At 45.0% G+C, this 12,216-nt stretch overlaps 2 protein-coding genes across 8 annotated transcripts in view; one reads left to right on the top strand and one right to left on the bottom strand.

Annotated features, from left to right (window-relative positions):
- Window positions 1–1,126, bottom strand: part of VEZT (vezatin, adherens junctions transmembrane protein) — an 89,391-nt gene extending 88,265 nt beyond the window's left edge. For 3 of the 7 annotated variants that reach the window (XM_044981203.1, XM_044981219.1, XM_044981234.1), the window contains exon 1: window positions 614–1,104. In XM_044981203.1, the coding sequence (XP_044837138.1) occupies window positions 614–649 (36 nt within the window). In that variant the 5' untranslated portion in view covers window positions 650–1,104. Of the gene's footprint in view, window positions 1–613 lie in introns of all 7 variants that reach the window. The other 4 variants (XM_044981243.1, XM_044981252.1, XM_044981220.1 and 1 more) reach the window with 4 other exon arrangements.
- Window positions 1,083–12,216, top strand: part of FGD6 (FYVE, RhoGEF and PH domain containing 6) — a 103,452-nt gene continuing 92,318 nt past the window's right edge. The window contains exon 1 of the mRNA XM_044981189.1: window positions 1,083–1,163. Coding sequence (XP_044837124.1) covers window positions 1,151–1,163 — 13 coding nt within the window. The 5' untranslated portion in view covers window positions 1,083–1,150. The remainder of the gene's footprint in view (window positions 1,164–12,216) is intronic.

The raw sequence follows: 12,216 nt of genomic DNA, 5'->3' as shown, positions 1-12,216 counted from the left end.
TACTACAGCAGTTTCCCAGACTAAGACCTCAGCTACAACAGCAAATTCATGGCATCTCCCATATGATTTTGCATTCTGAATCTATCTAGTTAGGTATTTCTAAAACACCAATCACTATAGTAGCTAAGTGCTGTGCTTGTTATCCAAACTGCACGGAGTTAATGTTTTTCCAAATGCGAGCCTTACAGCCCCTCAACTCCAGACATTAGGTCATACTGGGCCACTACCACTGCCCACTTCCCAATTCAGTACCACACACAATGGAGCTCGAGCTGCTCCTTCAAACCCATCTCAGCATCATTCTTAGGCTGCATTACACCTGGGCCCCAGCCAGTGGTGGGGTCAGCCCCCACCCACCATGCACTGACACGGGGCGCTGCAGCCAGGCGAGCCCCGGTCTCACCCCACACTGGGTCCCACCATGCCAGCCCCCGCCCACCCCCCATGCCCTGACCCGGGGCGCTCCAGCCAGGCGAGCCCAGTCTGACCATCCCTGGGCTGCCCGCCGGTGCCCACTCGCAGCCCGCAGGCCCCACCCCACAGGCCCATCCCCGGGGACCGCCAGCAGCACCGGGGAGCCAGGGCCCGGCCCTCGGAGCCGCCTCGCACCCACCTCAAACACCACTTCTTCGTCAAACTCCGGTGTCATCCTTCGCCATGACACCCGCCCCGGGCACTGTGGGAAACCGAGTCCGACCAGCCCCCGGCGACGGCTCCCCACCCGCTCGAGCCCCCGGTCACGGAAAACTACAACTCCCAGCAGCCAGCGCGGGCGCCCGCTTCCGGGAAGGTGGGGCGCTGGGGTGGGCTGCGCTGATTGGCGGAGCCCGTCGGGTTCCCTGTGGCGTGGGGTGGGGCAGGAGAGAGCTCGGCCTTTGGAACGTTGCCCGGTGATCCCGCGCCGTCGGCTCGCGGCCGCTAGGGCGCGCTGTTCCGCCCAGCCCGCGGCTCAGGGCTGTGCAAGCTGCGCGGCGGTGCCGCCGCCGCTCGGGGCTCAGTCGGAGAGGAGCTGCGGGAGCTGATGGAGGAGCGGCCGGGGGGCGCCGTGCGGCAGTAGTACGGCGGCACAATGGGCTTGTCCCCCTCAGCTGTGCGGGGGGCCAGGGCTTAAGGGGCGCGGCGGAGGCAGGAGAGGCGCGTGGGTGGCACCATGAGCTCAGCCGGTAGGTGCTCAGGGAAGGGGGGAAAGTTTGGGGGGGGGGGTTGCTGGTGACTTTTCTCCTTGCTGCGGAGCGCTGCCTGCCCAGCCCCCGAGGCACAGCCGCGGGACCGGACTCTGCCGTTCCTCAAAGGCGCCCAGAGACAAGGAAACCTCCGCCCCCCCCCCGCCCCTTTAGTAAGTGCAGCGAGGGGGTCTGCGCGTTTCCCGAGAAGCCTTTCCGGCTGTCCTGCGCGAGTGGGTCTCTGCAGCCCGCGCCCCCGGGCTGGCTTCTCTCTCTGGGACGTTACATTCCCCTCGCTCTGCGTGCGACTGACATAGTTGGGAAAGTTGCTTATGGACTCTACGGTAGCCAATAGCGCGGCTCTGCTGCCCCCCGACTAGCTTGATTTTGCCTTTGCGCTCCCTGCCTGCTCCCTCTGGTTTGCAAACGCTGCTTCCTTAGCGCGTAGGGAGCCAGGGCTGGGAATTTGTTCCGCTGAAAACGATTCCAAGGGACGATTCTTTCCTCTCTGTTGCCCGAGAGGACAATGAGGCGTACAGAGGCAAGGCTGTGAGTGGAGATGCTGTTGCCAAGAGAAATCATTCTGTCTTCCTTTGGATTTTAATCTCCTCTGGATAAATCATGTCCTTGGTTCCGCATAGCTGTGGGTGGACCTCAATGAGATCTTGTCCCCATTAAAATGGTCGGACCTATCTTTTCCTTTTGTGAGAAGCCCTGGCTTGCACTGGAAGGAAGGCGAGAAAACTTGGGGCGAGGGGAGGGGGTTATAACAGCTGACCTTTTGTTTTGTTCTGTTTCCCAACAGAGTGGGAGAGTGTTTTTCACTCTTTTTCTATTTTATTTTGGTGTCCAGCCTTTTAAAAACACTTTTGCAGTTGTCTTCTAATATTCTGTGGAACGTTTCCTGTTCTTAGACAATTCACCTCCTAACTTTTTATCGTTGGTACACTTTAACAATAAATATTCTTTTGGTTCAAACCCATTGTTTTTAAAACCAATATAGTGCCATTAACTGAGAAGTATTTTCTCAAGTGACTCTAGTGTTTTGTTTTCTGCTCTTTGACCTGTTTTTGCTATGATTGGACCCTAGCTGTCAAAATTAGCCCTTTGATGTTTTGAGAGAGAGTCAGCATTTCTTATATATAGCAGAAAAATGTGGATATTCTGCAGTATCTGTTTGTCATCAGCAACAGGGCACAAGATAATCAAAATTAAAAAATAAACACTTATTCTCTAGTTACATTGTAGTGACAGTTTCATACTTCTCACTTCCTTCAAAGTATATACATCTGTAGTAGAACCCCGTACTTTGAAAAATATTGGTTGATCTTTTGTAGACTATCTTTATTGGTCATATTTATAGTAGCATAAAATAAAAGCATCTTGCTGAACTCTGGTTATTGTCATTTGTCACCATTAAGAATATTGTGCCCCATGGCAAAATGTCTTTTATAATCAGACCGGTTCCCTTAAATTTATTTTATTTTTAAAGTGTAGAGAAAACACCACCACATTCTTAAATTCTTTTTTCTTGTGACAAAGCAATTCCAAATATCCATTCTTCACTCTAAAATAAATGTTCATCTGTATGTTCTGTTATCACTTTGTATAACCTTAACACAGTTGCTAATGTTAATTGACATCTACAGTAAGTTTTACCTCAAGAGCTCTACCCTGTCTTACCAGCTTGATGACTCATATGCAGACATACATAGTGAGGAGCATTCATTATAAACTCTTAGCTTGACCTCACCTACATTTGTATTCTTTTTTTCTTTTAAGTATTATTGTCAATATTATGGCTAAGAAAGATACAAAGCAAATGCTTGGTTTAAAACAAGAAAGGTTCCTGTATTTTAGGGAGTTACTCAGGTTTTTTTTGGTTGTTTGGTCATATAAAGAAGCATTGTCAGTACTTTTGTTGGCCCATCTGTTAGATTAGTAGGCTTCCTTTCTTGTGCCTGCATGAACCAACATGCATGAGAGCTGTTTTTTCCATTGAATAAAATTATGTATAAATTATGCTGATGAACTGCTTTATGGGACTTTTTGAGGGCAGCAGTTAAATACAATGAAAACCTTAAACAACAAGATGTTTCCTGTTGGGGAAAAAATGTGGTTCTACAGGATCTAATTTAATTCGTGTGTTTTTTAAAAAAAACAAAACACACAACACACACACATTTAAACAAACAGTAACCAATTTATTGCACTTTTCAGAATTGCTCAAGAGACTAGCTCTAGCATATAGAACTGCTTAGCTAAACAAGGGCAATCTAATGGTCCTATACTTAATCATGCCTGTTTAAAAATAAAAAATCACTTATGAACACAAATTTCTACCCTATTTATTGTGTTCCCAATTTTTAATTACTTGTAATACATTGTTTGCCTAATAGATTCCGAAGTGACTCTATTTAGAGCTGGTGAATTAATAAATAAAGCTGGAGAGTATGTATATTTAACCACTGACTAATGTGTTCAAGTTACTAATATTTCTGGGACTAGAGTTCCTTGCCTTGTATTTTTTTCTGAGAGTTAAAGAGCTGGGCAAATAAAAAAAATTGTATTACGGGGTGCTCGTGAGATCAGAGCTTGACTGTTGAAGTAAAATTTGATATAGTACTAAGATCCAGAATGCCAGATAGCTTCCCAGTGCTTTGAGTGTGTCCCTTGGGTGTCATTTTAATGCATCTTCAAAATGACGTAGTTTGATAGAGAACCCATCCGTACTGATTCTTGTCACTTCTTAATTCTGCTAGGAGTAGGTTGAAACACCTAGGAAATGCAGGAATAAGTGTCTCTGTATGTGGACTTCTTCTCTGAATGAGGCACTGTACTGCCAGCAGAAGTGTGTTTTGGAGGTGGTTCCAACCACTAATAGTCATTACAGATCTGGCTTTTTGTGTGTGTGTGCAAGAGTAGGAATGTATACCTTGACCATCTGTCCAAATTTCAGTTTACATTCTGCCTTTTGAAATATTCAATCCATGTTCAGTTTGCTACTGTACAGGGGTGCTGGAACAATTTTTATAGTGGGGGTGCTGAGAGCTATTGAACCAAACTGTAAAAACCCTGTATATAATGGAAACCACTTCAAGCCAGGGGGTGCTGCAACATCCCCCGCACTCCTAGTTCCAGCACCTATGCCACTGTATTCTTTTTTGTTTCCTGTACTAAATTGTTTTGGTGTAGTGTTATGTCATTGAATTTAACTCCAGTGTTAGTTGTATTTCAGTGATGGGTGAAGTGATCCATATATGGTTATCTATTAATTTGTTTATAAAATACTGTGTTTAGTCAGTATTAAAAGAGACGTTTAAATTATTGTTGTTGAAAATTAGTTACAAACAAGAATTTCCTTATTGCAGTGATCACACTAAAAATCACAGTTTCTGTTTTACAGCTACATGCGCTTATGTAGCACATTGTGCATTTATCAGCTATATCACCTTGCTCACTCAGTCCTTGTTTGGAGTAGCATGTGTATGCTTTGTTTTAAAAGAAAGAAAAAACTCAAACAAGGTACCTGGGTTAATGACACTGTTTCTTCAGCAAAGAATAAGTGCTTAAATGTGAATATGCATGAATTTTATGTAAGAGAGGGAAGGCGCAAGTTGGAAGTTTGAGATTTGGTTTGATCATGGCAGTGAAGGAGTAGATGATTTATTTATTAGCACAGAAATTGTGTGTCTGTGTGTGTGTGTGGAATTGCAGTAGAAACAAAAGCAACATGACTTTTCCTATCAAAATTTATTACTTTTAAGGGCTGAAAAACTGAGGCCTACAGGGTTTAGTGTCCTTTTAACCTTAAAACATGTCAAGTCACATTATATTTACTCAGCTTTATCTCGACAACATCTGACTCAAAGAGCTTGTTAGGTTCTTTATTCATTTCTCTTGTATTCACTTTAAAGTTATCCCAACTTTCCTGTTTTCCTTCAGCAGATCACTAAACAAACTGAAGTTTTTAATTAATGTTTTCCTTTTGGAATTTGTTTAGCTTATTTTATAAAATCCAGCTGCTAGAAAACTAATTTCTTTCCTTCCATTTTAAAAGCTACATATGTTATCTTCCGGGATGTTATGACTCACTTCCAATTTTGTTTAGTTTATAACATTTGGACACCTGAAAAATCACAGCCTCTACATAAGAATAAAACAAAACATGGAGGAAAAAACACTACTATTTCAGGCTGGGGGGAAAATAGAAATTAGATCATGTACATAGAACGCTTCTTTTGAATTTTTATTTTAATTTCACACCTAATTTTCTGTAGGTACAAAACCGATGCTGAAGATTTACTGGCTTAAAATAAATGATTTAAGACATTACTCAGGCTGGAATGGCCTTTGTCATTAAAATCACTACACCTCTACCCCAATATAACACGAATTCGGATATAATGTGGTAAAGCAGTGCTCCGGGGGAGGGTGGGGCTGCACGCTCCGGCGAATCAAAGTACGTTCAATATAACGCGGTTTCACCTATAACACGGTAAGATTTTTTTGGCTCCCAAGGACAGCGTTATATTGGGGTAGAGGTATGTATGGCTTTTAAAATAATTTGGAATCTATTTGGTGACCTAAGTATAATATTGACCTCCACCATAGCGTCTGAGTGCCTCCTAAATATATAGAAATAGAAATAGCAATAATAATCTCTCTTCCTTCCTACTTTGTAGGAACTGGAGTATTTCATAGTGAGGTTTTTATTGTATGCTAAATTCTCCCACCCCAGTCGTGAAGTATATTACTCCAAGAGTAGTGCCTAAGGGTTTCAGTAAGTCTGCTTGTGGAGTGAAGTTCTGTTCTACATAACTAAGAGTGATAGAATTGCATTGTTACATAGGCAATTGAAGAATTTCTCTTGTACAAACTAAATAGATTGAGCTTCTTAAGCCTCTAACTGTAAAGCATGTTTTCCAGATCTCAGATAGTTTCTGAAGCTCTTTTCTGAACCCTTTCCAATTTTTTACCATCCTTTTCTAAAATGTAGACTGTAGAGCTGGAGGTGGTGTTCTGCTAACAGTCTAACTAATGCTGTATGAGGAGGTAATCCCAGCTCCCTACTCCTGCTTGATATTCTCCAATTTATAAATTTGAAGACTGTTTGCCTTCTTAGCTGCAGCATTGGACTGGGAGCTCAAGTATAATTGGTTGTCTATCATAGCCTCCAAGTCCCTTTTCAGAGTCACTATTTTCCAGGATAAAGTACCTCATTTTACAAGTGTGAACTAGATATATGTCCTTGCATTTGGTGGTGTTAAAAAGCATGCTCTTCAAATGAGACCACCTTACCAAGCAATCCATTTGTTATATATCTTTTTAATTTTTATTGATGCCTTAAACGTGTTTTTTAACCAAAAAAGCTTTCTTGCATAACTGTGGCATTGTTAATAAATCATATTTAAACACTTCCCAGTTATCATTCACATTTTTATGTTCACATATTTCTTCCAAATTTATTTTTCTCAGAATTATTCTCAGATTTGAGAAATTGACCGTATCAAATATATGTGATTTGTTTTATATTCTGTTTGCACATGGCAAATGAAATTAGATTGTGATCACTTGCACTTGGAAAACTGTCAGTTTTTAGTCATTGATTAATTTATCTTTATTCATCAGAAAGACATCTAATAGAATTAGAATTACCCTGAGTATTTATTGCATTAGAAAGTTATCAATAATTTTTGGCAATTCCAAAGTTGTTTACCATTGGCAACATAAGATCTTCAATGTGTCCCCCAGATGGGAAAATTGGATTATCATGGGGAATTTCATTCTACATGTTATAGATAAATGTTTAAGGAGCCGCTTGTTCTGTTCCCTTGTCTGCGTTGGTGGTTTGTCGCAAACCCTCCATCCATACCCAGTCTTGTGATTTACCCGTTAGCACATTGATCCATAAACATTCCTGGTGGTGGTCTTTTAAATTGTCAGTAACTCTGAAGCAGATAATGGTATCTTTAATGTAGAGTTAAAACTCGCCTGTCCTCTTCTGCCAATTCTTTCCAAAGCAAGGTGTATCAGTGACTGTAACATTCCAGTCATGCGAATCATCCCACCAGGTTTCAGCAATGCCAAATTTATCAAATTTCTTTTAATAAATGAATATTTCTAACACTTTTTTTTGTTTATTATCCAGGATTCTAGCATTGTTACATAGGCAATTGAAGAATTTTTTCTTTACCTTAATGCTTTGGTTCTTTACATTGTGCTACCTTGAGTTTGATGTTTAAGCATATGTACTGTGTTTACCTCTCCTGTTGCTCCTCTCCTCCATGCTACACTAGCTAGTCTACTACCCAGAAGATTGGTTCCTCTTCTGTTGAGTTGTAGATGGACCATGCCATGCATCCTCCTTGCCCAACAGAAGATGGCTCAATGTTCCACAAAACCAAAGCCTTCTACTTCTCATCACTTACTTAGTCACCAGTTTCCCTCCATTATCTTCTGCTGTCTATCTCACTTGTGGAACAGGAAGAATCCCTGAGAAGATCACTGATACTTTCCTTTCCTTCAGCTCTTGATGATCTGCTAAGTCTCTTCTGAGGCAGTGTCATTCGTGCCAATGTGTAACATAACCAATGGATCCTTGCCCATCATCTTCATAAACCCGTCCAGCCTTTCAATGATGTGCTTTCTTCGCTCTAGAAAGATGGTACTCAGTCCTGCTGTCCTTTTATCCACTGAAGAATGTTTCATCCACCACCTTAACACTGAGTCTCTGGTGAGGATTGTCTATCTTCTTTGGATTTTCTGTGGTCTTCATTCATGCCCGATGTTTCCAAGGATCGGGCTGAGCATTAGTCCTCAGGTGTGTCCTGTGAGAGACCCCTGTTTCTTGCCTCCAGCTGAATATTTCAGTGTGTTCTTTGCACTGCTGCACCTTGTAACTAGTGAATTTCTCTTGGTCCTCTTTTCTCTAGTGGTTACAGATTGTCCTGCTTCTGTCTCTGCAGACTGTCTCCTGCTTCTCTTTCCTCACTGTGCCACAAACTGCCAAGCCTCCTCTCTGTCTTCCTTTCTTTTCAGCTTCCTTGAAACCATTTTGTTCTGTATTTGGGCGTAGGGTGGTGCTGCCCAAATCTGGTTGTCCAATGTTTTTTCTGACCTCCCAAACCTCAGATCTTTTCCTGCAGCACAGCCATCAACTTGCAATTCATGCAGAGGAAGTCTCTATTTTCAGGCAGGAAACGGATACAGAAAATGTCACATCCTCTGCAGGTCATAACTGTTCTGTTGCTGGTCATCTTTGTTGTGTATGTAGAGCTGTACATCTTGAAAATATTCCTGCACATTTCTTTAGAAACCCCCCTGCTAGCCTTTCCTCTGCCTATTCTGAGTTCACTTGGCAACTGACTTCTGTATTGAGCCTCACAGGTCAGCTTTGACTCCTCACTAATGGGATCAATAAAATGATTCCTCACAGCAGGGAGTGCTGAGTTTTGGGGCTGAGACGAGGCAGTCTGGGCTTAGGTATAGTGATTCACAGCCCAGAAAAACACATGGCTTTCCTGTTTTTATGGCAGGAGTTATCTGCCTTTCTCTGTCTCCTTTAGACTGAGCACTAGCACAGTTTTATAGAAATCCTTCCCTCTGAGTCTCTCAGTAGATGGCATTTTCTACTTCAAGGAGCACGGCTACAGCGGTGCAGCTGCACTGCTGTAAGCTCTAATGTAGCCAATCTAAGCCGATGGGAGAAAGCTCTCCTGTCAGTTTAACTACTCCACCCCTGGCAGTAGCTGTATTGGTGGGAGAAGCTCTTCTGCCGACATAGTGCTGTCTACACCGGAGCTTATGTCAGGGTAACTTATGTCACTTTGAGGGGTGATTTATTCATGCGCCTAAGCTACATAAATTATGCTGACATAAGCTGTAGTATAGACAGAGCCTAACACTTAGTCTTCTTTCTCACTTTTCTAGAGTCAGGCAGGGATTTATAGTTTAGCATTAAAAATGGAAGCACCTCATGGTTTTTGTAACAATATTGTAATTTCTTGACAGTGGGCCAAATGATCTCTTCAGATATGCAGCATGTATCAGCACATGTTACTGAGGGCATGGCTACACTTGCAGATGTAGAGCGCTTTGAGTTAAACCAGCCTTCGTAGAGCGCAGTAGGGAAAGCGCTGCAGTCTGTCCACACTGACAGCTGCAAGCGCACTGGCGTGGCCACATTTGAGGCACTTGCAGCAGCATTGGGAGCGATGCATTATGGGCAGCTATCCCACAGAGCACCTCTTCCCATCTGTGGCTTGTGGGAAGGGGGCGGGGGATGCAGGGCATTCTGGGTCCTGTCCCAATGCCCCATGATGCATCGGTTCGCATCCCAGCAATCCCTCTGCTTCCGCCCACATTTGGTGCCATCTTTCAACATTTTTTGTGCTGCACGCTCTGTCTTTCCTTTTGGTCTGTGGGGAATGGAGCCCAAACTGCTGAGGAATACATTGACGAATCTCGCCAGCACGTCACGTTTGGCAGTTGAGTTACTCCTTAAGATCCAAACTGACAGTGAAGACTCTAACGATGATATCGATTCGTGTAAAGCATACGACAAGAGATTGCTTGTGGCATTCGCGGATATGCTCACCACCGTGGAATGCTGCTTTTGGGCTCAGGAAACAAGCACTGAGTGGTGGGATCACATCGTCATGCAAGTCTGGGATGACAAGCAGTGGCTGCAGAACTTTCGGCTGAGAAAAGCCACTTTCATGGGACTGTGTGCTGAGCTCACCCCCACCCTGTGGTGCAAGGACACGAGATTGAGAGCTGCCCTGCCAGTGGAGAAGCGGGTGGCTATTGCAGTCTGGAAGCTGGCAACTCCAGACAGCTACCGATCGGTCGCGAACCAGTTTGGAGTGAGAAAGTCGACCGTTGGAATCGTGTTGATGCAAGTTTGCAGGGCCATTAATCACATCCTGCTCAGAAGAACCGTGACTCTGGGTAACGTGCATGACATTGTGGCTGGCTTTGCACAAACGGGTTTCCCTAACTGCAGAGGGGCGATAGATGGGATGCATATTCTAATTTTGGCACCAGCCCACCTAGCCTCCGAGTACGTTAATCGGAAGGGGTATTTCTCTATGGTTCTCGAGGCGCTTGTGGGTCACCATGGGAGTTTAATTGACATTAACACAGGCTGGCCCGGAAAGGTGCATGACGCACGCATCTTTCGGAACACTGGCCTGTTCAGGAAGCTGCAAGCCGGGACTTTGTTCCCAGACCAGAAGATCACCGTAGGTGAAGTCGAAATGCCCATGGTGATCCTTGGAGACACCGCTTACCCTTTAATGCCGTGGCTCATGAAACCCTACACAGGGAGCCTTGACAGTAGCAAGGAGCGGTTCAATAACAGGCCGAGCTGGTGCAGAATGATTGTGGAGTGTGCTTTTGGCCATTTAAAGGGCCGCTGGTGCTCTCTGCATGGGAAGCTGGACCTGGCCGATGACAGCATCCCTGCGGTTATATCCCCTCCCCTTCCCTCCATCCTCCCCCGCCGGTGTTGTACCCTCCATAACATTTGTGAAGGGAAGGGTGAAAGATTCACTCAGGCATGGACCTCAGAGGTTCAACATCTGGATGCTGAATTTTAACAGCCAGAGAACAGGGCTATTAGAGGGGCCCAGCATGGGGCTGCAAGGATTAGGGATGCCTTGAGGGAGCAATTTGAGGCTGAAATTCACCCGTAATGTCTGGGGCCCTGCACGGGAGTGAAGTGTAGTGGTTCCAATGTTAGTAGGAATCTGTGTTTGCTATGCTGACTTGCAGTGTTTGTTGCTTTCCTGGGCTAAGGTATCTTTTACTTTATGCAATGATAAAGAATGTTTTCAAAGCCAAAAAATCCATTTATTAAAAAGAAAATCCATTTATTGAAAAGAAACACAACTGCTTGGGACACAGAAAGGGCAAGGGGGTGGGGTAGGGAACGGTACAATCACAGGTTTGCATATGTCCTGTTATCATACTCAGCCTTCCTGTCTGGAGTGCTGTGCAGTAAGTGCTGCACTTCAGGATGGCTATACTGCATGGTGATGTGGGTTGAGTGCAGAGGATAAGAGTTGTAGTTTTCAGGGTTGGGTGGTGGCAATAAGAACCTGAATGTTGGGGAAAGTGGGTTGGAGGTGACATGGGGGCACAAGGGAAAGAGTTTTGGGACAAGTGCTGCAGTGGGAGGTGGGTGCAGTAGTGCTCCGTCTGCATGGCTATGAGCGCCTGGATAGATTCCGCTTGGCGCTCCATGATGCTTATCAGCCGATCCGTACTTTGCTGCCGGAGCTCCGCGCTTTTGTGCCGGCGCTCCTCATTCTGCTAGCGGATGCTCCTTTCACTCTCCATCCGCTCCTGCGCTTTTAGATTCTCATTAAGTGACTGCTGCATTACTTCATGCAGCATGTCTTCCTTGCTTCTACGTGGCCTCTTCCTGAGTCTTTGCAGTCTCTCGGCCAGTGATAACCCCGACGGCTGAGATCTCAAGGTTGCATCTGTAAAGGCAAAATGCAACACTTAACAGAGGCAGCATTGTTCACACCAGACAGAGCAATGATTCCCCCGTACTGACGGAGGGCAGGCACAGTCTACAAAATAACATAATTTGCCCGTCCCAAAGCAAGCGCACATAACCCCCGGGAGCCCCAAAATGGTGAGAGAGCACAGGGTCCAGGGGGAATGATTTGTTTCATGGCTGTACTGTCCTCTGGGTTTCTGTGCGTGGGGGGGGGGAGCCAACAGCTGCAGGGCTGAACAGCGTCCCCACACTTTCCACAGGAGTTCATCCTGGAAGATATCTTGCTGCTGAGGGTGACCTGGGAAGCAAGGGAGGGTCTTCTACTACAATGCGGCTTCTGCCCTGGCCCATATGCAGCTTGCTTGTGTGCGGCAATGGTGCCCCCCCGCCCCTCACGGCACAGTGGCACGGACATGTTAGCCTGACTGGGACAAGGACCACAGTGGCTCTCCCAAGAAACCTGCGCAAGCGCATTGCCCAAGTTCTGGCTGAGACCTTTGAAGAGATCACTGAGGCCGGTTACCACGATGTGAGAGAGCA

Source organism: Mauremys mutica, chromosome 1 (genome assembly GCF_020497125.1).
Source record: "Mauremys mutica isolate MM-2020 ecotype Southern chromosome 1, ASM2049712v1, whole genome shotgun sequence".
NCBI lineage: Eukaryota > Metazoa > Chordata > Testudines > Geoemydidae > Mauremys > Mauremys mutica.
Note: the sequence above shows the minus strand (reverse complement) of the source record. Positions and strands in the feature narration are given on the sequence as shown.